Genomic DNA, 27,472 nt, shown 5'->3' on the forward strand with positions numbered 1-27,472 from the left:
ATTCGTTTTACTTTTTAGCTGCAATTATAAAAAACAAACTTAACAAAAACGTTATAGACAAAATACCAAGATATTGAAACAATTTTGTTTTCTTTCGTTTATTCCAACATATTTATTTAATTGGTATTATTGTTTCAAGTATTACACAATATTGATGCCTTTTCTCTTACGTTTTCAATTAATTAATTTATTATTATTATTATTATTATTATTATAACTAAATATCGATCACATTTCCTTTCAGAACGTCTCTCATTCTCATCGTTATTATTCCCTGTTCTCTTTTTGATGCGGAGCCGAACGCACAAACTCCTGCATACACACTTCCCATCGTCCTAACTAATTTGCAATTATAAATGTCGCGTTTTGCGAATTATTTATTGCTTTTCTTAATTTTTATCGCTCGGGGTCTGCGGGGGAAATGGAAAGGGGACAATGAGAAAAGTAAAATTACAAAAAAAAAACGCACAAAATCGAAAGCGAGACTTGCAAAAATCAAATCTGCGCTAATACTACATAATTGGTTACGTGTAAATTAAGGATTTAAGTAGGTTCTATTTACTTCTACATTTTGCAATTATTATTTGGCTATTTAAGGTAAGCGAAGGAAAACGAGGGAAAGAATCAAGAACGGAAATGGGAGTAAACAATTTGCGTGGCGTAAATGTTCTCTTAGTAATTCTTTCTTCGTCGTCTTTTTCTCCCTATACAATGTATATACTTTTCTTTAAATGTGTATAATATTGTCCTAAAAGCCTTAAAAAATATGACGCAGCGGCCTGCAATTCTACATATGCCAATATATTGCCTGTATATATATAGCATAATCGCACATTATTTCTCGGTAGAGCAAAAGGAACACAAGCAAAAGCCATGTGAAGAAGGACACAATGTAAAATGATATCATATCTCTTAATATCTCTCGCCTCGAGCATTCGACATGCATCTTTAGAAGTTAGTTCGTTTTCTTTTTTTAGCGCTTTTCGTTTCCGTTTGGTGTTGGGAGGGTTTTTTCTTGGATTCTGGATTCTGGATTTTTTGGTTGGCTGGAGGCTATACGTACAATTTCTATGTTTTCTGTATATTTGTTTTTAGGTACACAACAGTTCTTTTTAAAATTGTATGGTGTGGTGTGTGGCTGTCTTGTTTATCGTTCTACGTTACTCCGTACTCCCTATTTCATTAGCTACTTTAGTTAGGTGCGTTGAGTGTCTCCATTCCGGATCCGTACTGCATGCCCACCGACATGGTGAAGAGCCACGCCACCGCCAGCAGACTGCTGCCGAGCAGATCGCCCAAGGCCGTCAGGTAGGGTATGGCCGAGTTATCCGGATCGATCTTCCACTTCCACATCGCGTGCACAATGATGTGCGCAATATACAGCAGCAGCATCACCTGAAACGATCGCCGCATATTAGTGAGTGTGTTTTTGGAGGTTTTATCATTTCAATTCAATTTCTAATATATTCGAAACTCACCTGAACCAAACTGGCGGTCAGATAGGAAAGCACAAACACCCAGGTGACCGTCGAGGTGCTATAGTTTATATAGTCAGCAGCAAAGATGAACAGAACATTGCCGGGTATGGACATGGCAATAAGTATCCTCGCTGTCTTCGCATAGGGAACTGAATGAAGAGCACAAATGAATACATGAATAAATGAATTACAATCAATTATCAATTAAATCTGATTCGAGACGTACCTCCTTTGAAGAGCGCCCGCCAAGGCCACTCGAAGATCTGCGTGTGCGGTGGTATAATCCCGATAATTGAGCTCTGGTGCAGCATTGTGGATATCTTGCTGGCCTGCACCGATACCAGATTGCCGCCGATTCCATTGATGATCGGTTGAAACACTACGAATCCATTAAACACCTCGACGGCTGCATCCAACACAAGGCCACCCAGACTGTAATGAGATAATGGAACGATCAGTAATCCGTTCAATAAACAAACCATCACTTAAGCACTGCAGTAGCTGCATTTTAGCCCATTGGAAATATGTAATTCATTTGACTGCAAGTCCCATTTTAATTTTGATTCGAACAAACTTATGTGTGTGTTGTCTTTTGAAGTTCTATTGCCGCAAATTTCCCAGTCATGGCGAGTAATTACGCCCGGGAATGCAAATCCTACTGCTGATTCTAATTATAAGACCGCTTGACCTGTCGCCAAACACGAGTCAGGGACATCCAATCGTGTGAATGCTTCCCATGGTCTCGGCTACTTATTACTCCCCACACTTATATAGTATATATAAATAGCGTTCGGAAAACAATCGCCTGGACATGAATTGGCATTAAATGAAACGGGCTGATATATCTAAATGTAGCGGACAACTTGACGTCTTTTCTGCTTATCACGGCCTCATTTTTTTTTGTTGCTGTTCTGTTTGTACTTTGTTGCTTCTTAGACTTGAGAGTCCATCATCCGATCCGATTCATTGCGATCGAATTGATTTGATTTGATTTGACAGAGTGAGCAGTTCGCAGTGCGCCATACGCAATACGCCGTACATACCCACTTATGCAGAGGGCCGAGAGGACGGGAACCCATCCGCTCTTTAGCACCGGTCGCGTGTACTCGTTCCTCAGCACGATCATCACCCACATGGGCAACAGCACCAGGTAGCAGGTGACCACGATGAATGTGATCCACAGGTGCGTTTCTGTGTGCGCAAAGTAACAACCATTAGTTATATACATATGCAAAAGGATAATACGACTTACTGATATGATCGTACAGCAGCGAGGCGATAAAGGAGAGCAAACTGATGGACACCACATCACCAATGGAGGCGGCCAATGGCGTGGCCAGGTTGTCCGGATTGAGGCGATACTTCTGCGAGAACAGGATAACCGCGACCAAAACGAAGTCTAAAATGAAAGAAACGTCATTAATAAGTAAATAAATATGCCATGGTAGCAAGTGCAATCCTACCCAGCACAAAGCACGACGAGGTGGCCGTGAACATGGCCGAGGCAGTCAGCAGCATCATGTTCTCGAAATAGAAGTCGCCGGTCATGGCCGCACCCACGCTCACCGCAAACATGGCCACCAGAAAGGAGGCCACCGTCGCCTGGACCTGCACCAGTGCTATATTCCCCACTATCATCCGTATCACGCCCTGTCTGCTGGTCATGTTGCCCAGGTTCACTTGCGTGGAGAGCCGCGATGCCAGGCACATGTCCAGGTTGCCCTTGAGGCCCAACAGCGCCGGCACCAGGATGAACAGCTCGCTTACATTCTTGAAGACATACCATTTCTGAAAGAGTGGGGTTGAAAGGATAAATTACAAATTACAAATTACTTGTTACACTAACTTATTATATTTTGAGAACGTTATTAAATACCCCTTCTCTAAAATGCCGTTTAAACGCCTTAATTAAGTTCCAGCGTAAATATTTGCTTTTAGCCCGAGTGCATCGAACATATGACCACATTTATTGGCCGCCATAAATCGCCTCCAGATTTAGCCAACATTTTCTGTTCAATTCGGGCATTGGCCGCCTGTAACTGGCTGGCTCTCCAGTTTGGCCCAGAACTTTTACCATCAATTAGCAGGCAAATTAAACATTTCCTATCTATATCTAACACGCATGTACTACGAGTATGCATATACACTTCACAGCCATAAATAACATTCTAAAAGGAATTGTGCCAATTCACCAAACACACAAATCGGGGGGAAAGGTTTAAAAATAGCCGAGCTCTGTCTGTTTGCTTTTTGTTGATTGATTGAGTGGCTCTTTAAGTCTTGAATCTGGAATCTTGAATCTCGAAACGATTGCTAAAGTATTATGCGTACTTGTAGCTGATTTCTTATTTATAATTTCGAATTCTATCATGTGTCATCGCACAGGATTATTATTTATGAAGCAAAGCCATAAAGAGTTCTTATCTGCATAATTGCAGTAATTTACTGGTCTTATCGATGGCTGACATATGCTTGCAAACAAATAATGTTAGCACGTCATAATTCATAATTCGATTAATCTGCAGGTTTGTTTACTCTTTTCGCGCTGGGAAATTGCAGCTTAAATGTGCAATTAACTATTTTGCGATTTTCATTTGCACTTGACTTGGTGTAAAACTCAGTTTAATGCCCCATTTTGCACAGAGCATTCAGGCAATAGCAAATTTGTAGAATTTTACAATTTAATTTGGTGTACTTTGTAATTGACGCTGTCGTTTCGTTGGGCTTATCGTACTGAAGGGCGATTAAATACCTTAAACTGTATCAGTTTATCAAGGCAATTATATTTGCAATTGCATTTTATTTGAACCTGTCTATATATGTATATAAATAAATATATATATCAATTTCCGAGTAGGGGAAATAAATTTGCTTTAAAAATTTCAGGCACAACTATTTGAATATCCTATGATATCTTTGCTTCTATTTTATAAATATATCAAGATGATTCGATATATTTGCTTCTATTTTATAAATATATCAAGATGACTAGAAGTCAATGGACTCACCTCAACGCGTCCCAGGACAATGCCAGCTCCGATGGTGCCAATCCCGGCCAGAAAGAACGGAATGGACACCTGCAGCAAGATCGTCGTCCACTTCTCCTGCTTGATGCCGGGTCGATTGAGCGCCATCTTCTCCTCGGAGCTGCCATTGATGCCGGCAATGCTGGAGGCGTCCGCCGCCACCAGGGCACCGGAACCGATGCCGCCATTGCCACCGCCACCGCCACCGCCACCTGCTCCTCCTGCTCCTCCAGCTCCTCCCGCGCCTCCTGCTCCTCCCGCTCCACCGCCGCCGCTCACCGCTCCAGGATCCGGTTCGGAGGAGGCTATGGACGTCGTGATGATTGAGCTTAGTGAACCGGTTGTCGAATGTGGCAGGCCCGACAATTTCTCATTGTCGGGATCTGTTTTTTCGATCGGTGTTTTGTTTATTCGTGGGGGAAGAAACGAAACGGAACGAAACGAAACGAAACGAAAGAAGAGGATTGCAAGATGCGGGTTAGTTTGGATATCAAGGCGCAGTTCGAGATTAGGTGTGTGTTCCAAGTGGGTCGCCGGATTAGGTGCTCGGGTCTCTCTCTCAAACATGGCATACTAGCATGGCTACTACTTCTATATATCATAATAATAATTGCTGCATGCATTATATAGACTAGCCTAAGTGCACGAGTGTGCGTCTATGTGTGTGTGTGTGTGTGTGGCATGCATCTAAATTTAGCAGTATTATGCAATTAGCAAGGGAATTAATTTACAATGCTATAAATTAAGCATCTACATGTGTAAATAAATCTATGTACATGTGCCACTGATTTGCTGTGTTTTATTCATTTCAGTTTTTTCGACTATCTCCAGGTGGAGGAGTCGTCTTCAAGCAAAAGCAAAATAGGAAAAAAAATAACACAACAAATAAAACTCGTTTGATTAGAATTCTCGCATATTTATTTGCGTTTTCGGTTTCTGTGTCGACTCGCAGCCAAGTTCATAAACCACAAATCGTTCGTCCATAAACAAATTCGCAAGCCGCCGAGACAGCGACAATTAAACATCACAGAAATAACAATTAAGAATATGCCATAATACGAGTTGAATGGGTATGGACCATTGACTACCCCTTGATTGTTCGCAAATGGGTAGCAAATGACCTGAAAGTGGATTTGACATATCTCTTAAGATTTGAGAATGCTGTATACCAAATTTTTTGTGTAGAGCTCATTTAATCTTAGAGGTCATATAAGGTCCTATTTTAGGTAGAACTCATTGCATTCCAACTTTAATCATATGTACTATAAATAGTAGAGATCCTTGAAACCCCACATATCACATTTGGTTTGGATTAAGGATCGGTTCTCAGACGAGGTGATAGCTTTGGAGCATGCATGCTAATTGGTTGGTAAATATTCCGTGTGTTTAATCGCGAATAGTCGAGACATTTGCAAGCCATGGCGATTATTGCACGGGATTAATGTAATATAAAAGGAGTATAAAAAATATGGATATATGGATATATGAGTATATGGATATAGAGGTAAATATGTTGTAAAATGAACAAAAATAGGGGAAACCAGTCTGGACGCTTAAATATAAATATTTGCATATCAAGAGTAAATACAAAAGATAGTAAGATTAAGTCAGCGACAGAGCGAGAAAGATATACAGGTAGGCAGAGATAGTAACAGAGAGATAGAGAGAGAGAGATAGAGCGCAAAGAAACCAAAGAAAGAATCGACAATACTTATGGTGTTGTTTCTTCAGTGTTTTAGTGTGACCAAAGTCGCAAAATTCCCCAAAAAGGCCTATCTACACGAGAGCCGAGTGTCGTTGCCTCAGTTCGTCGTTGTTGTTGTGGAACTTATTTGTTTGGACCGTGTTTGATTTTGGTCGCAACGGGGATAGGTTTTATACGTTCACTCACCGTTTCCATTGAAAATGGTAAACAATCTGTATTTATCATCCGGTGCCACATCTAGCGGTGTTGTTGCTGTCAGTGTGGACAACTGTTGTTGGTATATTGGTGGTGTGGCATATGCGGATGGTGGCGTTGTTGATGCTGTGTTGTTGTTGTTGTTGTTATTATAATAATTATTATTTGTATTATTGTTGTTGTTGTTGTTGTTGAAGAGGCCAATGTTAATGGTGGTGGGCGGGGGATCATCGCCAGCATTATCGCTGATCGCTTGCGGATTAACGTAGCCCGATAAACGACGCACATTCAGTGGCGTCAGGCGGTGTTTCAGCTCATTTGATTGTTGTTGTTGTGTGGGTCTTGTGGATGGTGTTGGTGTGGATGGTGTTGTGGATCCTGTTGCTGTTGCTGTGGCTGGTGTCTGTGTGTCGGCGAATGCTGATGCAGATGCAGATGCTGATGCTGGTTGGCTGGTTGTTGGATTGTGCGGCAAGTTTGACTGTTCGTTGGGCAGCGACATTTTAGCATTGGTTTGGCCTGTGTTCGTCGTCGTCGTCGTCCGTCGTGTCGTCGTGTGTGTGGGTCTTTATGTGTCGGTGTAGAGCAGCCCCAAACGGTGGGCGTGCATGCGTGTGCCTGTTCGTGTGCGGGGGACTTCTCTCAAGCGAGTATGCGCAAATACAACTCATCGACTAAACTAATATTTGAACTAAATCCTGAGTGTCTAGGCTTTGAAACTATATTTGCTTAAAATCAACGCAAACTAAACATTCAACACAAATTATAAGCTGTGCTCTAATAAATATTGGTTTTATTTGCTTTTTGTTTTTTTTTTTTTTTTTAAGATTTACTTGTCTATGGGTTTTGCATACTTTTTGTTTTGGTTTTTTTTCTTTTCTATTTTTTTTTTGTTGGTATCAACCTATGACTAAACACAAAAAAGAATATCACAAAATGGTTTTATTTTTTTAGATAAATAATATAATAAGTTAAGAAAGTTATGGAAAGTGCATTGATTGCGGATACAGTATTACGTAGGCTAACGTTTCTTTCGGTTTTTTTTTTTGTTTAAGGAATGAATGGAGAATACAAATCGGAACAAGAATTGAAAGAATCCGGAGAATCGTTTGGTTTACATTTTATTGAAAATGTGGGGAATGTTGGGGCGCCGTGTGTCTGTCGCAGTATGTGTGCGTCGTAATGTCCGTGGTTTTTGGGGGCCAGGATGTCGAACTACTGGGGATAGTGAGAGGTAGTAGGTAGTTGGTACTAGGTAGTAGTGGGTTGTGGGTAGTAGGTAGTAGGTAAAAGGACTGAGGCTGAGGTCGAGGTCGAGGTCGAGGTTGAGAGGTTGAGCTTAGTCACCGGACCGTTGATATGGCTGCAAGGCAACAATAACAACGCATTTGGTTTATTTCTTGTTTAAGGCATTCATTAAAATCGGTTTGCATAAATACTATAGATCATAGATCGGCTGGAACGTGGAATCAATGTGTAAATCAAGAAAAGCAACAAAAGATCGGTTCACAAATCTACAAAAAAGCGACAACAATTTCTTTGCCATTTGCAAAAGTTTAATCCGAATATCCTTTTCGAATTTATCCTTTACAATATTGGAGCACAAGTTGTAAGCTTCTAAGCTCAACGCTTTAAAACCATACGTGGTTATAAAACGTATAGTTTATGTTTCCTAGGTTAACAACATAATACGCGAAAAATTGTAATTAATGATGGAGATTATTAATGGCTTTGATAGATTACAAATGAAGCCTTTGATTAATTTCCTGCCTATATATGTATATTTCTTTCCGCGAAAATGCACCTGACCTGCCCGAACATTTGATTTGATTTGGAACTTCCGCATGGGCGAGGAGCCGAAAGGCCGTGACCAAGATATGGTCAACAATTTGTGGCTTTCGTTTTTTGAACCTGTTTGCTAAACGTTTTCGAGATCGTTTGCATTTGTGTGTCGATGTTTGGCCGAAATGATATGATTGGGAGCAAATGTTTGGGAAGCGCAATGTTTTCCAGTTTGTTTGCACTCCAATAAAATTGCAAATGCCAAATGCTTTCGGCCATTCCATCGCTTTCATTGTTTCCATTGCTTTTTTTTTTTGGTTTTGGCTCAGTTTTTAATGAACTTGCAAAAGGCTCTATATTAAGTCTTGACAACATCTCCATAGCCACTCACACGCCTGTCGGCGATAAGATTTTAATATTGCTTATTTGCCAACGCGTTGACAACCGTTGGACACAATAAATTGCCGCCACTTGGCTTTGACAACGGGAAACTACATTCGTATATAGTATATAGTATATGTATACTATATATGGTACAATACGGTTGACAGCGATTCTATATTGAACGATCCACTCGAGACTTCTAAAGGGTTTCTACCCGATTTCTCCTCCTTATCGCCGTGGAGTGAAAGCCTTGCGCTCGCAATTCAATATCACGTCACAAATCAAGCCCACGCGTCGGCTACGTAGCGCGAAAAATATAAAAATAAAAATAAAACAAAAAGTACAACTTGATAAGTGCAGCAAATGGCTTAAAGCGACTGCAAGTTGGTCTTATCTTCATCTATATATATATATGTGCTCTTCAAAGTGTCGCCATAAAACGCAGGGGTAGGTGTTATAAATTGTCAAGATCATCGCATTAAATAGGCAAGTATATATGATGGCGGTTGGGAAATTGAGAAATGAATAGTAGAATTCTTTTAAAAGGTTATCAATAAATCTTTGTACACAATCACAATCACCATTGATAAAACGCTGGTTAAACCTTACTACAAACGCCATAAATTTCAATTGATGACTCAGTCATTTCCGATTGCAAACTGAGCGCGATGCGTTTTTTCTTTTGTAAATAGTTTTCGAGAGCAATCTAATCGGTTACCAATCTTATTCGATTACCGCTGATTAGTGGGAAATTGGCGAGAAAGCCGCCCACAATAAGAGTAGGACTTTACTACTTTCATCCGTAAACAAAACAAAACCATCGACGGAACATTTCCTCAACGTCGTGAAAAACACACTTGTCAACAAGAGTGCGGTGTATAATGCAGATTGCTAAACTGGCAGCGAAAACATTCCGCATCAATGGTAGAATCAATATTTAAATTGTCAATTCATTTGCCACTTTCTTGTCAGGTGTTAAGCGATAAGCTTTCTTCACCTTTATGCCGCCGTCTGATTCACATCGGTTTATTCTGGGATATGGAAAATTTATGACTGCCGTGATAAAGATGGAAATTCTATATAATATATTCCCACTTAAGGCATGCGTTCATATCCAGCAGTTAAGATTTTCCACGTCGTCTGATCCAACAATGAACCAAATCAATTCCGAAATATATTTCACCCACAAACAGCAGTCAATTGGTTGTAAAAGACCCAAAAAAAAAAAGAAAAACTATACAGTGAGCTATTGATTATTTACTACAGTTCGATAAGCTTATCACTGGCCCATCACAACTTTAAACTGGTCGAGACGTAAAGGCCAAGTCGACAAACTATATTTACGTTACGTATACGCAGCGTGCCCAGAAATATCTAGTACGTTAATTAGCTCCACTGAATGCTTAATATTTTTTATGTTAAATAGTTGTATTTCACAAGCACGAAGCAATTCTAGCTGCTAAAGTCACAGTTTTAAACGATAAAAAAAAGACACCGAAAAGAAAGAGTAAATATTCGCATTACGTATACGCAGTGTTTCTCAAGCGGCGACTGATTTTTTCAAGTTCAAAGTCAAGACGAAAAGAAAACACGTGGGTGGATGGGCGCGTGTGGGCGTGGCAGTTCGACTAAATTGAATTTCGATCCCCTTTTTTTTTTTTTGTCCCCCGGTTGTTTGCATGCGGAACTGAGAATCGCAATTATAAAGTCGGCGGATCGGTGGGGCATATAAATGCACCTTGATTAGTGGATCAGCCGCCACCGCCGGCAATCCAAAACACAATCGATCGTCAATAGACTTTGCCGCCTTTCAGTCTTGGTTTCTGCCCATTTTTTGGTTTTATTTTTTTTTGTTTTCTTATCGATGCGGTGGGGCAGCAGAAACTAATTGATTTTCAATGGTTATTGTTTTACGATTCACCCGCTTAAATGTCAAAAGTTGGTTTTTGGTTTTTTGGATTTTATCTTTTTCCTTGTGGTTTTATTTTTCCTTTTTCGGTTTTCGGTTCGCAGACGAAATGTCTGCGAAATTCCAGTTGGGAATGGAAATTTACAGAATGCCACGATCAGGTTTTATTCGGAACCAGTTGCAATTGTGCATTGCCTAAACTGAACTAGTTCACTTCTTTTATTTTGCTCTAAATTAATATGTATATAAAAAAAAAGGGATTTTAAGGGTAAATTAAAGGAAATTTTCGTACAGAAAGTATGTATATACATTCATATTTAAGGATATTATATTTATGGATGTTATATTTATTGATATTATACTTATGTATATTATAGTTACGGATTTTATTTGAAGCTTTTATTTCAAGCTTTTTAAATGTTAACACGAAGCCAAACAGAATATTATTTAGGTAAATACCCAAACATTAAAAACTAAATCAGGTTTTAAAGTGGTAAAACGAGAGCTTTTGTCAAAACAAATGAATAAAAACTAGTTCAGCTTTTAAATGCTAAACACGAGTCCAGAGAGAAATTTCAAATTACTTAGTTAATTGCGATATATGGATTCATAAACTGAAACAAACTACAAAATAAGTGCACCCAATTGTTTACAGTGCAAAATAGAACATAATTTGTTTATGACCCACGCTTAAAAGATTTCAACACATACACTACACATATCTTGACCCATAAAAATGTTTGTAAAAATATCCAGACAGTAATCGCTGAATCCACAAGATAGTTTACGATGAGGCGCCCTATCATAAAACAATCCTATCTGACGGCTTCACATAGAGATATGTCTTTATTTTCAGGGGATGATGTAGTATATGATTAACCGAAAATAAAGTGCCATAAACCAGGCAATCTGAGCTGGTCAAGATCGCAAGGTTGAAGTGAGAAGTCCAAAAGCAAGACTGATAATAAATCAATTAACTGGCATTTAATTACTTTCGTCTGAATTCTGCACGGCAGTGATTAGATTGCACAAATAAGATTAATGATAGATTTTTATGTGTATATATTATATATATATATATAATGGAAGCAATCAAAATCACAAGATTCGGCGAGATTTCTATGATTGGGAATACCAATGTGCAAGTGGTCAAATGGCGCAGATTTAACCCAAGAATGCCCACAGTCATTGTCGGCATTAATTAGCAAAACGTGCGCTAAATATTAAATGTGCGATGATGCCCCAGGCTAATTTCTATTAAGTGCGCTTAAAAAGCTTAAAAAGTCGCTTTGTTCGCTTCTCGGTTGCATATGTAGATACATATATATATATATATACACTGCACATATGTACATATCTAATGCAGGCACATATATATACATATATGGGCGAGAACATATGTTTTATGATTAAATTGTTCCCAGGCTTCATTAAAAGCTCTGCTGCCCTCCTGTGCAAAGTACTTTCGCACTAGGAAATGTATTTTAAATGGGCTCTGCTACCCTGAGTTATTGGGCATATAGATTTGAAGCGTTGTGCCATTTGATGGCACTACATTTTAGTCAAATAATGTAGAACACACACACACACACAAATCCCATTAAATGTCATTCAGCATTTGGAATAGGCAAACGTAATCCTCTTAGCGGATTTACCTAGCATATTATGTCTACGATATAATTCCCACGATGTGGCGAGAAAAACGTGCGACCCACTGGTCGGCTGCGTAATATACGAAAATATTATTAATTCACAATGAACGGGGTGCATAAATATGCAAATTGTTCACGTGAACACAAGTTGGGCTCATCTCCCCGCCTCATTTGCATGCGATGTAAACGAACTCTGTCTGGCCAAAAGACAGAAAAACGGCAATCACATTCGAGATGGGAAACGCTTTTCATTTCATTTCATTTCACTTCATTTCAGAGAGAATCATTTTCTGCGCCCTGGCAACAGATAAAAAATAAAACTAAATAAACAAGTCTTTCATATGGGATGCGCTGCTGTTGTTTTGGTTTTATGGCTTTTATTCTGTTTTATTGTTACGTATGACGCAGGTGAAATCGAATTCGATTCTGGACACAATAATTTTTGTTAATGAATCGCCTTGTCAGCCCTAGAGACCCAAAATAAATCATCAAGTGTGTGTATGTGTGCATATATCGGTGCGAAACAAACAAACAAATTGTTTGGCCGTTAATTTGAAAACAAAATTATTCAGCCAAGTAATCAACTAACCGGCTCGACTTTTATATCTATATATATGTAATTCTTTCTAAGGTGTAAAGTGTAATGAAGTGAGATCGAAAAACTGGAACCGATTCGTAAACCGAAACTGTATCAAATGTCATTCAACTTGGCATCAATGCGTGTGCTCAGATCGGAGTTAAAAGCAACAATGAATACATATATATAATAAATACATATATATATTCATATCGAATCTAAGTCGTGGGAAGATATGGGCTAGTTGAAGATGCCACCTGTCGAGTGAATCAGTGAATCAGTGTGGCCTGCCATTTATGGATTTCTTTCATGTTGAATACACATTATCAGCATTTTGGGCTGTGGATGAGATAATCAATTGAATGGCTGAGTAATTTCGATCAAATTTTATTTATTCGCGCCATTGAATCACTGTGTTGACAAATCTCCAATCGATAATGGAATGAGCAATATAAGTCGTTATACTAAACTCAAAAAGCAGTTGTTTTAAGGACATGAAAAATAATGTTTATTATTTTGGTTGCCAAGGAATAAGAAAAGTTTTGTTCCTAAAGTAATGAAAAACAAGTCGAGATTGATTGGTTCCAGTTCTATACACACGTTGTATCTTGCTTAATTGTGCGATTTAATTAACAAGTTAATGGTCACTTGAATTTATTTAAAGAGTCTCACCCATCAAATAAATTATTTGAATTGATACAAGTTTTAACGAAGACGCATCGTCTTACCAACCTAAACAGATTAAAACCGTTAATGTAAAACCATAATATTTCGGTAAGTCATTGAGCTAATTAGAAGAGTATTTTTCCAGCGAACTTTGGGTAACTTAGTAATAACGACAACTAAGGTTTAGAACTATAATAAAGTGTTAAATCTTAGAAAAACTTGACCTTTGAGCTCGCACATTTCTGGGAATTCGCCGCCCCAAAATTCGAGCTCCGTGCGATCCAGCGACGACCTTGCCCACCCAGTTACCCAGTTTGCAATCTGCAGCCGGCCAAGTTAGCGAAACTGAAATCAAGTGAATGGCAGTAGCTCACTGGTTAGCTAGAAATCAGATTGCAAGCTCATTAGCTACACGCAGCAGTTGGGCACCTAGGTATTGTAGGTATCTTGATGCTATTACGATCATGTCGGAAAATCGGGAAAGTCAGCTAATGTACTTTGTAGATTCTCAAAAACGGGGCAGGGAAATCCAATTAAATCCAATCAAATTCAAAAGCAGCAAAAGCGTCGACGTGCAGACATTGAACCCCCTTGGTGAAGCATAAAATCCAATTCGAAAAGCAAACTTCAAATGCAATTTGGCCGTGAAAACGAAATACCAGCAAACATAAATTAATTATTATTGTTACTAATAGATTTTTTTTGCTTTTGTTTTGGTTTTCTTCTTTGTATTAACTATGCATAAACTCAAAGCTATTCAGTCTTTCGACTTTTGTAAAGCTTTATTTATTATTCACACACATCTTTTTTTTTTTTTGCTTTTGGTCAGTTAAGGTTGCTCTTCCAATACGTGTTCATGCTATTTATAGTATTTTGATAACTTGGTTTTAAGCCGCAATTAGCGAGCAAGAAAACGGTTTTGTATTAAATTCGAGAGCAAACTTCAAATGATTTGATTGATGACTTGAAATTTGCACTTGATAAATGAAGTGGGAAAATTCTTGCAGAATTTGACTTGCATTTAAAATGTGACACACTCTTGATTCAGATACAAGTGGAAATATATAAACCTAACTAACATAGTTCATAGATCATCTTAGGATCTGCTCAAGAAAATCGCTGTTCTGGGTGAAAAGAAATCCAAGCAAACTGTAAACTGTAAGCCATCGATCAATGACAAGCGATTGGCAAATACCGAAAAAGATTGGCAAAGAACTAAAAAGTGTTGGCCAAAACTTGTTGGCCAATTCGCTGCGAGTGGGAGAAACGACACGACACGAAAGACTAGAAATATGAGCTCTGTTTTTCAATTAGTGGGCAGTGGTAACAATAATAGCGCCTCTATGATTCCTATTCCATTGATTTCCGCCTTTCAACCTTTCGCTGGTAGTTTGTGCAAAATGTGGGCTTACTCTATCAGCTGTATTTCCTTCGCGGCTTTTAAATTCACTGCGTTAATATATATATTTTTGATATTTTCTTTTTGGTTTTTTTTATTTATTTTGGAAACTTTTGTGTGGACACTTCTAGCACGTGTTTTTAACTACTGATTGAGGTATGTTTTGTACTGGTAATGACTTTTATTTTGTACTCTTTGTTTTTGTCACAATAAAAAAAATGATATTGTTTTGACTTGAAGTCGCAACTTTTTCGCGTGGCTTTTGAAAAGGCGTTAAGTTTTGAAAAGGTTAACCCTTTTGTGTGTTTTAGCTTTTCTTTTTCTTGAACTTTTTTTGATATTTCGTTGATTTTGTGATCGTGGCGAAGCGTTGTGTTGTCTGCACCGTCCGCCGGGATATCGCACACTGAATGTCAAAAGACGGCAAACACTTGTTATTATAACGCGTCAAAGCGTTTCCATTTACCGTCGACTGCGACGTCGACAGCGACAGCGACGCCGGCTGCGGCAGCGGGCTCATCGCTCGGCGTCGCACAGAAAAACTGAACTGAAACTATAATATATGTATGTGAAATATAAATGACGATGCTGCCGCCCGAATCTGGCCCGGCCCGAATCAATAAGCCACTTGGCTTGGTCATGATAAGATGCGAACCCGCTTTCGGCAGAGGCGGCGACTGCGACGCCAGCAGCGGCAGCGACGACAGGTGAGCGTTTACGCTCTCGAATCACCACCTGTTATCAGCTGCGAGCGATCGCATATATCGAGTGCATGAATGAAAGCACAGCAACATAAGCGTTGCAAGAAATCGAGTTATCAAATATTATCAAAGAGGCTTATCAGCAAATGATAGGCAACTTGCTGCCAGAAGAAGCTGGTCAGCAAGTGAAAGGATCGTCAGTAGAACTAGAGTTGGATTAGATGGAAGATGATCTCACGCTCTAAAGTAAACTTAAGATCAGGATTATCCTGCTAATGCAAATGCAGCTAGCTGTAGATCACCTAGCTTATCAAACATAGTTTTATCAATAGGGTTTTTCTTCACAAAAAGGGCGGCTACAAAGAAAAACCCCCCACAGAACAGGTGCAACTGAAAATCCCCACAGAAGAGATCTATCGATGGCAGCGAAACAGCTGCGTCGGCGTCTCTGCTGCTGCGACGCGACGCGAGTCGCGTGGACCGTTAGAACGAGGCAGAGCCGAAGAGGTGAACAAAAAACCGATGTTACTTCGTGAGCGTTCGTGGCGATTCGTTGTAATTGACGATGATTTTGGACAGTTAGTCGGCTCATTATACGTTCATGATGCGCCGCAGGCAACGCGGCGTATGAGTGATGCGAACGCGTGATTTCAAGCCGAGAACTATCCATGATTTACGATCGCCACAAACTTTTTTTGTTTTTCTGTTTTTTGGGAGCATCTGCATCAGATAATAATTCAATATTAAGTGCAGGACGGGCAACAAAGTTTTTATTTATAGGGACGACTGGGCGTATGAGTGATGTATGCCAAGTTTTTTCCAAGCTAAACTAATAAATAAGCAAAATTTCACACTAACTGAAGTGGGTCGAATGCGTGATGTCTACTTGCTATCTTTGGCAATAGACTCTAGGTTTTAAGCAAATTAACAACACATTATTCAAGCAAGTTGTGCAACTTAAGGAATTATTTTTTAATGAGTTCTGTGATCAACACATATTAGTTATGTCCAACCAATCGATTGTATCAACGAACCAAAAGGGTTACGTAATTAAGAAAGATTACTACTGTTGAAAACAAATAATTATTTTTAAGGTAGATTTAATCAAGGATTTTTTTCGCTTTGATTGTCAATTATTTTCGAACCGATATGATATTTTCGGTTACTTAGGGGTCTTGTGACACATTCATAGATTATTGTGCTTGTGCACAATTGTGCTTAGATTGTGCTTAAGGTTTATTAAACACGAAAAAGAAATGCTTATGCAACGAATTTCCTTTAAGACGGATCACGATCCTCTGACAAAAGGTCTTACGTCTTGAAATAGATTACCAAACCAAAAATAGTTAACAAATTTAACAATGTTTGACCCACGGGGCATAAAAAGAGCCAACAGCAAAAAGAAAAAAGGGGGCCAACAAACGAGGAAAGTGTTTTAAACTTTGGCACTCGATTGTGAAGCACACTCTCAATTTGACCATTTTTTTGTTGGTTTATTTTGTTTGGTATGTGCCAAGATTCAAACGAAAAAGCCAACCATCCAACATCTGTACTTGAATTTATTTGGATTTCGTTTTATTTTACTTTATTTTCTTCGAGCTTTTTTCATATTCATTTTTTATTTATTTCGATAGACAAAACTGGTTTTCCGCACCCGGATGAAATGTGCGAGAGAGTCCACGTCTCCAAGAGTCGAAAACAAAACACCGAAAACGTACGCCCAAACATCTGGCATTTGGAATCTCGATTGGAAGCCGCCGCGGGGCTTTAATTAAGATTTGGATTTGGATTCGGAATTGAGAATTGAATTCGCTTGGCTTTCAGGATGTTGTGAAGAGATCTCAATGGCTGGCCGCATGAATGAACCAAAACGAATGGCAACGCGTTTACAAATAGTTTTTGATTATAAGCTTCAGCGTCAACAAATTGTAAAAGTTGACCCACCAATGTTTGTTTACTTTGATTGGAATCGCATTTGCGTATTTAGGACATCGATGTCTAGCCGAAGAGGCGTTCGATTGGTTTTCTTTTTTTTGTACCATCTTAAATCGCATCTAGAGTTTCCCTTTAACTAGGAAATATCTCTACTTAACAAAGATACAATTGATCTGGAAATATCCCCACAGGGAATTCCCCCCACGAGACATGCAATGTTTCGCCCAATCCCCGCGTTTAATTTTGCTGGTACAGTTGCCGCCTGAACTCGAACAGGGAAGTACAATAATATCGATTGCAGGCGAGCAAATAGAACAATAAAATAAATGCAAACAGCCTGACAAAAGATACATTTGCCGCTTATCAGAGATACAATTCGCTTCATGGCGTTTTCGGGGAGAAACAGTTCATTTACATGCACATAGTTGACATCGTTGAGTTCGCTGGCTTTTTGTTTGTACTTATTGGGTTTTGTATTTTCGTATTTGACGAGGAAATTACTCAAATCGATTGGCAATTGATGTACTACCGTTGGTTTTTTCGAGAGGTAAAGGTGGTGTGTTTATGTACAGATACTTGTTTTTTTGACCTGTTCTATCAAATTGCCTGTCGGATAATTACGATCTACTATTTGCCGGCAGATCAGCGCCAGTTTCGTCAGCAAATTGCTTGAGTCTGCTTTGTCGCATTTTCCCTCCCACAACTAACACCCATTTCCACCGTACTACACATAGAAAAAATTATATCAAAAATGGTAATATCATTAAAAAATGATAATATGATATATGATGATATGGAAAAAAAAACTACAATAGGAATTTGAATAATTTTGCAAATTTATAATCAATGCTTACAACTAATAATCAGCTTAAACTTATTCAAACTTATTCATTAACTGAATAAATGCTCTCTATAAATAATTAGAAAAGTGTAAGTAAAACACTATGTATACATTTGAGGTCATGAACTTCTCTCGGTGTGAGTAAACCCTCAACTTGAACTAGGGATTGAGGAGAGACTTGTTTTAAGCTTAGCACGCGATTGAAGCAAAATTAGCAGCTGCAAATTGCAACATGAATTATTACGCCGACGTCCCTTGACCTTGAACCACCATCGCCCGCCCCTCGTAGTCTTCACCTAAATGCCCACCAATTATACAAATGTAATGAGGTTTAATTGTGTTTTTAGGGAAATAATTTGTTGCACACCCAACTATTGGCAGGTGGCAAGCACAAGCGATCAATAAAACAATAAAATGTTTGCAAAAAAAAATAGAAAAAAAAAACAGAAAAATAACTCTGAAGATGTGCTCGAGAGCCCGACACAATCTTATCGTGCAGATGTGCATATTAATTGCATACGAGTGTATCGCCTGACAAACGATTACACTATTCTCGCGTTTCTCCACCGAAAAATGACAGAAACAATGTGGAGGGGAAAAAAAACTTGGGAGATACCAAAAGATACTTAGATAGAAAACCGACAAGCAATTTGGCTATGGGTGTAATGTGTTCATATGAGTCATTCGAGTATAGAACCCCATTGCTTAGAAATATTGGCTGGAATACCCATCAATTGATAGCTGGGAATACCCGTGGATGCCGCGGGATTTGGGAACTTTCCTGTCTAACAACGATACTACCCTTTATCAGGTTGAACTAGATGTAATAATGCAACTAATTGAAAGATTGTGGCAATAAAAGCGCTCACTTAATGGTATTTTAATAGCAGAAACAGTGGTTCTGGTCGCATTTATAATGAGTGTGGCATTTCCAAGCTGCCAAAAAGTGCAAAGTAAACGTTTGTATACGTAGAAATTAAACATTGATGGCTTCAAGGTAGTCAAGGTTTAGGGGAACTGCGCATATGTTTCAAATGAAAGATATTTGTTATAATCAAATTGAAAGGTATTTGTATGGACGTATTAATTTTTCACAACATATTTGGTTCTTACGTAGGTGACAAAACAATTCAAGACCAAACAACAATCGTAGGCCAAAGATAATCGCAGTTATCAGGAGGACTGTTTGGGTCACCTGAATAGGTTCTTTGACTCCACCTGGCCATGAGTGAATAAGGTATTATTGTCCGATGGTTCCGATGATTGCGATCTGATCCCGCTAACCAGTCGGCTGAGCATTGAATGTCGTTCAAGAGGCCACTGGGCGAGATAATGGTTATCGATCGATCGATCGAAGCTGGCAGAATCGTGCTGGACATAAGTGCCTTCCGATGACGCAAAGTTAAAACCCAAAATCATAAGACACAGCCTTTCACCCCCTTGCGGCGCCTCATCCTATGTCCACTTGAGCGATACAATCGATTGGGAAAATATTGGCGTACTTTAAAGACGGCAATGAAGATGCCCTATCCATTGCAAATGTTATTTTCCTTTCTCCATTCTTAACTCAATATTAAGCTGTATCTTATATATTCGTAGTAAATTTTATTTAGCAATAGCATGCTTCCGTGTTCTTTGTGTGACACTTGGTCGTAAGCGTTATGGCCCAGTGCATCGACCCCGCAACCTCGATAATAAAGGGTATTCCCTGGAGTCGTGCGTGGCTTGCATTTGCGTCAGGTGGATGTCTTTATCCCTCCGATCGAGGGGTATGGCTCTGCCCTTTCCCAGTAGTACCCCCTCTATTCTCCTAGTCGGATTCAGTGTTTCGATTTCATTTCCTTTGGCATTATCAGTCGTCGCGTACATGGCAATAAGTTATCTCTGGCATTCGGCCCATACAAACTTGATCTTGATGTGAAGTACCGCAGGTGAAGTCCAGGAATCCAAAGGGGGGCGAAAATGCAGGGCTGGACTTGCTGGAGACCTTGGAGTGGGTTTGGAGCCTGTACTTACACAGAGCTAGATGTGTGACCAATATGTAGGTGCATATGCGTATCTAATCGCAGGGGAACATTGCGCAAAATCTCTATTTTTAATGAAATCCAATAAGCACGTTTGCAGTCCGTAAAGTTTGTGAAAATAGCTTTAAGATTTTAAGATACTGTGCTGTTGTTAAGAACCTATTCTTTTGAGAGTTTTTTTGACCAAATACATTTGCAGCCAGCAACAGCTTAATTGTTTAACAAGTGATGTATCATTGTTTGGATATCATTCTGACAACCGTACCCGGAATCCTCGCCAGAAACGATGTGATTCCTATCACGTCGAGTGCATTCGCAGTGCTTCCCAGGTGTTTCTTCTTTGTTTTTTTTTCGAGGTTTGTGCAACTTATCAGTGGGTTTAATCACACCAGAGGTTTTTTCTGATGTCGGTTTTGGATTTTTTTCCTGAAGAATGGAGTGAAGTGGAGACAAAAGCCAACGACACGCGTCATTTGCCTTGATTAGTATTCCCAGCCACAGATACAGATACAGATACAGATACCGATCGAGATACAGATACATATACAGATACACCTCGTCTATAGTTGCGGACATGTGTGTGCGACACGTTTATGTAATGTTTGCTCGTTTGGCGTTTGAAATGTTTTTATTTAACTTTTTATTTTGGGTGGCTTGGCTTCGGGCCTTGCCCCTGACCTTGGATTTTAAACAATTGTCGGACGTGGTCGTTGACAAGTTAGCGCCACTGTCTATTTATTGGATCACCTCATTATCACTTCCTCGTGGGCATTACAACTGTGAAGTGCTCGGCGATAGACGATCGAAAGTTACAATTAAAATTACAATCAAAACCGTCATTCACTTTGTTTACTATCTTTGAGAATTGTTCCTAGATAATGATGTAAAGGGGGAAGTTCCCAAACGAAGGGAACTGATAAGATTATAAAAATAGCTAAAACTCCCATTTTATACAAAATGTAAGTTATTGGCAAAAACGGACTTTCCAACGATTGCGATAAGAAACAACGTCAAATGTAGGGAATAGTTTCACAAAAATATTAAGAAAAAAACGAACAAAAAATAATATAATATACATTTATCAAGTTGCAATCCACTTTATATGACACTTCATATTTGGAAAAATATTGCAAATGCTCTGACTAAAATACTGAATATTTTTTATAGCGAAAATACGCATCTTATCTAAAGCCTTTTCTGTATTACTGGGAAAATATTCTCATTTCCGCCTGTGTTTCGTGAGTTTTCATAGATATGAGTCAATTCCAAAGGAATGCGATTTCCGAAAATATTTATATGGACAAGCTGAGCGAATGGCGCAATTAAAACCTAAGATTGAGGCAGGACTATACCGTGTTTACCAATTACCAGTCTTGACCCATCTGAAAATGACTCAGTCTAACATTTAGTCTATAAATGACGGGATTTTATCTGGAATCGTATGGCTGTAGACTGGTGCTTATCGGAGGCATTATGGGGAAACCTCTGTCAACGTCGAAAACAACAAACAATTCAAACGAATTGCGACGGAGCTTAATTATTTTACAATGCTCGCCGAAAGATGATCACCTTTTTTTTTGTTTGGATCCTCACTGATAACTCAATTCTCAGAGGGCGGGCAGCCGACAGTAAAAAGCGAACAGCAACGACAATAAAACTCAATTGTAAATTTATTAAAATAACCAAATGACAGTGTCAACAATTCACTGATTGCACAAGAAGTCGGATGCAAAGCGATAAATAATAGTAGACAAAATAGTCAAATTATTCAAAGGTTGCCATGAGCTAGCGCATCAAACAATTCATATTTCAGGAATACTTGATCTCGAATTACAACATTTGTCTAGTGAAAATAATTACTTGAATAATTTCTTAATTAAAAACTGTAGAAGAGATGATATTTCCGCGGAGAATATATGTTTTTCGTGCAGAAAGCAGGCGACAGAAATGTATTATCATAGCAAATGTCAACAATTATCTGGTCAAACATGTTGTTGCCAAGCAAATAAACACTTTTAAATCGACAATTCCCTGTTAATTTTCTCTGCCTCTTACACTCGCTAATTCACTAACTTCCTAATTCTCTTCCCTATTCATCAATTCTCAAAGGAAACCTGAGGAATACTTAGGGATTTACAAACTCACCGGGGCTTTCGTCATCACAGGTGTTCACGAGTCGGGCGTAACCGCAGTATGTGCCACGCCCACACCGCCCCACTTTCCTACCCAGCAGCCGGTCCATAGTTTCCATTTAGATCTTGAAATCGTTGCATCTACACCAATACCGATACAGCACGAAGTTGTCCTTGCAAAATCAGCCTCATTTTTATAGAAAACAACACGAATAAACAACCGATTTACGCAAAAAACAAAAAACAAAAAAAATAATTCAAATTGTTTCGATTTTGATTAATTCCACCAACCGATTCTCAATGTCGACTAAGTTCCGAGTGACAGGGCCACAGTTTCTTATTTTCTTGCTCCAGAAACGCGCTGGATGAATATCTCTATCTAAACACATGTGTTATGTAGAAAACACTCAGAAGTATTAGTTTTAGAAAACTCTCAGAAGTATTAGTTGTACGAAAGAGACTGCGAAAGAGCGTTAAGGAAGTTCTACTGTACAGTGTGTTAATATTTTCAGATCAGTGGCACTTTAATGACTCCAGAGTGGTGAAGTGGACCCAATTAATTTAGTTTTTTCCCATAGATCAATTTGCAGTGGGCTCCTAATTTGCGGAGAGTTATCAAAGACAACAAATGACGTTGTCTGTTAACTGGAAACCAAAGATGAGGTGTTAATGCCAATATTGACGCGATTGTTTACCACACAGCATGAATGCAGCACCGCCGCTGACGTCATAACGAGCACTTTGTGTCTTAGAAAGCTTTCAGACACCTACGCAGAAAGAGGCAGCTCAAAAGCGGCGTCAAATGGACTCATTCTGAGCACCCCGGATATACAGATGGGGATGAGATTTTAGTAACAGCCACTAAATATTGTGGTTCCAAGTATTGCTGCTTAAATTTTGTATGGTTACATTTGCACAACCTTCTGTAATTCGCAAATCAGTGTTGAAATATATTTACTATCCCCATGCGGTTGCTATTATTTCGAACGCAAGTGTACCTGTGTAAGTAGGCGCGTGTAAGCCATTGAGCCCGAGATCGAAATGGCCAAAAACCACTCGAAAAGGGTAAACAATAGCAGCGAAAAACCAAGATAAATCGAAAATGATTAAACGCTCATGCGCTGGGCACTCAAAAACCCGTTATGCGCCGCTGCCCCTTAAAAAATGTATTAAAACAACAACAGAAAAAAAAAAGGGTGAAAAGCCGACTATGGCATTGAAAATAAATAAACAAATAACAAATGCAACTGCCACTGCAACTGGAAATGTTTGTAAACAATGCCGTGAAAAATAGGCCCCGACAATAACCAACTAAATGTTACTAGGTTGAGTTATTCAATGCACGATTCATTGGGCAAGTCATAACCTATAGAAGATATCGATTATGTTGCTCAATATGCACCAATGACGTGATTCGACCATACAGCTTGGGTGCAGTTAATAGCATAGCTGCCAGGATCATTTCATCCAAGTTGTTTTCCAATGTGACATAAAAAACCGATGTATATTTGTTGATATTCATTTTAATTACATTGTATTGAAAGTGATTGTACGCCCTCTTGTGCTGGAAATGCTAGATAGATGACCGCCACTGTAGTTCACATGCAATCGATTAAACTCCGCATAAACAGCTGACGGCGCTGAACCGTTAAAGCCTCGTCATCTGGCAATGGCAATGAAAGTGCAACTGCAAGTGCCATTGCAATACTGCAACCGCACAGCCGATTGCAAAAGCACACACAAAAATAACAACAAATAGCCGCCACTGGCGTGTTTACACAAAATAAACAAATGGCACTAAGTTGGGAGTCAAGTGAAGTCGGGCCAACTCAAGCAAGAAGTTAAACGCCATGTCGGCTAAGCAGTGCTGCACTGCTTACGCGCTGGCCTTAAACTTTGCGTTTTCAGGGTCATGTTAAACGAAACCAATTGTTATGTTAGCATAATGCAATTAGCGTAAAAATCAAACAAACAAAAAATTAATACTTAGCATTACATTAATTGCTGCGGGATGCCACTTTACTGCGCTCTAAAAATAGCGTGCAGCAAATTATGGGAAAATGCAATAAAAGATGTCAAAGCGAAACAAACAAATTAAAATAAGCTTAAGTAAAACAGAAGGGAAAGGGAGAGAGAGAGAGGCCTCTTGGAATTTGCTGTAAAATTAGTAGCGATTAAAATTACATTTCACAGTGGTGGCTGTGAAATTGCCAATTTCTGGCATTTAAAATAGCTTAAAAATCGTTCAATTCGTTTACTGATATTTTATAGTTATTATGGTTGTTAGAACGTGCAATTAAATAAATGCACTTTTTTATGGGACCGTAAAAATTTGCATATAGAAGATAAGACTAATATTTACGAATAATTTTTGTAAAGTTTACTGTTTTAAGGTGACCATTTGAATGTTAGATTAGCGTTAGTAAATAAGGTTACACTAGATAAATGTCAATAAAATAAAAGGCAAATGAAAGAGTTCATCTTAGGATATAACACAGTTAATTCAGAAGCGGGGATTAACGTAATTCGAGGTAAAGTGCAAAAAATGGCAGTTTGGGATAAGGTGGCAAAAATAGCTTACGTATGGGACGGCGGCGCATGCGGGTCTCATTTTTCTCGCCGCCACTGTGGGCACTGCTACTGTTAAACGGCTGCATCTTGCGACTGACACAACAACAAGTGGTAAGCGGTATTTTACCGATTCGATTGGCAAAGCAAATACGTGAAAAGAAAAAAGAACCAAAAGAACAGCAAGAATTTAAGTAAAGCAAAACTTATAACGACAGAAATAATAATTTTGGTGTTAAGGCAGCATTACACGCTTTATGTTCAAGCACCTGAAGTTTTGAAATCACTTGAAAGGTTTTTCGAATCCGATTATACCTTTGTGCCGAGACTGAAGTTGTCAAGCTATTTTTAAAAGAACTACATACATAACGAAAAGTGTAGTACTGCCCTATTAATACATTTTGCAGTCTGAAAACCAGGCACTTCACAGACAGATGGGTGATCCCAATAGTTGGGCCCACCACTGTGTGCGGTTCGATGGAATGAAGCTAATAAAATAACCGGTTCGTGGCAGCAAACCAAACAAAAAAAAAAAGATATATTTCATGCACAATTCACTTTTGCCAAATGTTTCTTCGGATTCTCTTGATCAGCAAATTCACTTGGTTTTGTTTGAACTGATGCCACTGCTCCTATTCATTACCTTTCCCCCTTTTTTTTCAACAAAGACGCGACGAGCTAAAATGTTCGAAGGCAACTAAAAGCAGCAAACGGAAATTCTTAGCCGCCGCCGACCGGCAAACAATCGCATCAGAAAAAAAACCAAAAGCAGAGAAGAAAACTTTCGAGATGTTCCCAATTGCAGAAGCTCACAAATCTATTTTAAAGGTGGTGGTTACTTCAGGTTTGTAATGTTGTATTTCATCAAACGTTAACACAAGATTTTTAAACCATTTCTATAAGCAACATGTAGAAGTTCTGAGATACCTTGCAATATATAAAACCATGAAGACCCTGATATTTTGGAGTATAAGCGATGTTTTTTCGAAAACTGGAACGTTGATTTTTATCACATGAAGAGCTTAAGTCGTTAAGTCGAGTTTGAGGGACACATGTCAAGAACCGCGTGCGAGCGAGATGGAGCTAATGGAGCACTTATCTGGTAGCCCGGCGACTCCAGTTCAAGAGCCCAATATTTTTGTATTTTTTTTTCTTGGGTGATAAGATAGTCGCGGGAACAGGATAGTTGTATAAGCGGTATATTGATAAGACGACCGACAATATATTGGCCAAATCATTTAATCAATTAATTGCTGACAAAAACGAGCAAAAGTTCGAAGGTCAACAGGCGACATTGCGAAAGTGTCCGTGACATTGACCTCGACATCTGGAAACTCAAATATCACCAAAACAAAAAAAATAACACCATATCTATGTATGTATGTCACCATTTGACCCAGTTAATCGAAAATCGTGGAATTAACGAAAAGGAATGAAGGAAATTATTTGTATTATTGTATCGTCATGAGTGGGAAAGAGAGGTGGCGCAAACAAAGCTAGACAGAGACGGGGCGTACACGCGTTCAACAAACTTGATTAACGGTTTATCGATTTGCCATCGCACTCGCACAAACACGTGCTTTGTTTGTCGCTCCTATTGATTTTTACGACATTGCATGGAACTGAAATAACTGCACATTTCTACTTCTTCCTTTTGTGCACTCCTTTCCATTTCATAACGTTCTTTGTTTGCATGTGTGTGTCTGATGTTAAAATGCCCACGGTTGAGCCCACGTGTGTTGTTTTTGTTAATGACTGTGATTATCATATGTAAAACTTTTCATTTGTTATTGTTTTTCGATGGAAGAAGGAAAATTAAACACATGAACAAGGTGTAAAGTTGATGAAACACCGAGAGGAAATAGAAATCATAGTCGTTGCGTTTTGCAAACTCGCAAGATAACAAACTAACGACATTTAGTAACAATAAACAAAAAGAGAACTTAACACGAGAACACAAAACACATGAAAAAAAACAGGAAAACAAAAGGCACACACACTCACATCTCTTCCAGACAACTTTTGTCGCGGTAACAGCGCGAACTGGAAGTTTGCTCCTGGCTTCATTGACTCGCAATTTCGAACTGAGACTGCGACTGTGATGAGCCGCCGCAGGCAAAAACAACAATGCGCCGTGTGGAAAGCGGCATTTTCCACCCCCTAAAAAGCGGGCCAGCAACAACGACAGTAACAAGAACAACATGAAGGTAACTGAAACTTTTGGGGATGACACGGAACAGATGATGATGCTATCGGTGTCATCGATTGGCGGCGATAACAGGAGTTTTCTGGCCGCTAATTCAACAATACATTTCAAATATGTGCACATGTGTACTTTAACAAGAAAATATTGTATAATATAATGTTGCTTTGTTTTTTTGAACTTTTGCTAAAAATCCTAAAAATCACTAGCTAACTGCTTTCGTTACTCGTCATGTTTTGCGCATCGCTATTGCTCAATTTCTTTTGTCCGCATCCTTCCAGCCGCTGGAAGTTCC

General features: G+C 39.0%; 2 protein-coding genes and 1 long non-coding RNA gene across 9 annotated transcripts; 1 reads left to right on the top strand and 2 right to left on the bottom strand.

The window, feature by feature from the left end:
* Positions 1-1,115: 1,115 nt before the first annotated feature.
* LOC120457286 (solute carrier family 41 member 2) lies at positions 1,116-27,181 on the bottom strand. 7 transcript variants are annotated; one of them, XM_039644737.2, is made up of 9 exons: positions 26,979-27,096; positions 24,988-25,070; positions 4,487-4,887; positions 2,942-3,266; positions 2,731-2,877; positions 2,522-2,669; positions 1,705-1,910; positions 1,479-1,627; positions 1,116-1,395 (listed from the first exon to the last, which is right to left on the bottom strand). In XM_039644737.2, exons 2-9 carry the CDS (start codon positions 25,061-25,063, stop codon positions 1,192-1,194), a joined length of 1,656 nt encoding a protein of 551 aa, XP_039500671.1. In that variant the 5' UTR covers positions 25,064-25,070; positions 26,979-27,096; the 3' UTR covers positions 1,116-1,191. The 7 variants fall into 7 exon arrangements, with proteins under 7 accessions (XP_039500671.1, XP_039500669.1, XP_039500667.1 ...); XM_039644735.2 differs by lacking the exon at positions 24,988-25,070 and having other exon boundaries at positions 4,487-4,809; positions 26,979-27,181; XM_039644733.2 differs by lacking the exon at positions 24,988-25,070 and having other exon boundaries at positions 26,979-27,181.
* On the bottom strand, positions 7,030-11,668 carry LOC120455587. The gene is made up of 3 exons (XM_039641960.2): positions 11,649-11,668; positions 7,682-7,767; positions 7,030-7,650 (listed from the first exon to the last, which is right to left on the bottom strand). Exons 1-3 carry the CDS (start codon positions 11,666-11,668, stop codon positions 7,526-7,528), a joined length of 231 nt encoding a protein of 76 aa, XP_039497894.1. The 3' UTR covers positions 7,030-7,525.
* Positions 25,293-26,604, top strand: LOC120457288. The gene is made up of 3 exons (XR_006356532.1): positions 25,293-25,477; positions 25,643-25,818; positions 25,888-26,604. It is a non-coding gene; the product is annotated as an uncharacterized LOC120457288 (long non-coding RNA).
* Positions 27,182-27,472: the final 291 nt, after the last annotated feature.

Source organism: Drosophila santomea, chromosome X, assembly GCF_016746245.2.
Source record: "Drosophila santomea strain STO CAGO 1482 chromosome X, Prin_Dsan_1.1, whole genome shotgun sequence".
NCBI lineage: Eukaryota > Metazoa > Arthropoda > Insecta > Diptera > Drosophilidae > Drosophila > Drosophila santomea.

What these genes read in the sequence shown, in the direction of transcription:
- LOC120457286 (XM_039644732.2), bottom strand. Translation starts at nt 6,906, where the DNA reads ATGTCGCTGCCCAACGAACAGTCAAACTTGCCGCACAATCCAACAACC. An exon ending in GCTGCTGTACGATCATATCA is followed by an intron (nt 2,670 to 2,730) that starts GTAAGTCGTATT and finishes TTGCGCACACAG; the next exon opens with AAACGCACCTGTGGATCACA. An exon ending in TGACCGCCAGTTTGGTTCAG is followed by an intron (nt 1,396 to 1,478) that starts GTGAGTTTCGAA and finishes CGATCGTTTCAG; the next exon opens with GTGATGCTGCTGCTGTATAT.
- LOC120455587 (XM_039641960.2), bottom strand. Translation starts at nt 11,668, where the DNA reads ATGACTGTGGGCATTCTTGG. An exon ending in ATGACTGTGGGCATTCTTGG is followed by an intron (nt 7,768 to 11,648) that starts GTTAAATCTGCG and finishes GTTGCCTTGCAG; the next exon opens with CCATATCAACGGTCCGGTGA. An exon ending in AGTCCTTTTACCTACTACCT is followed by an intron (nt 7,651 to 7,681) that starts ACTACCCACAAC and finishes TACCTAGTACCA; the next exon opens with ACTACCTACTACCTCTCACT.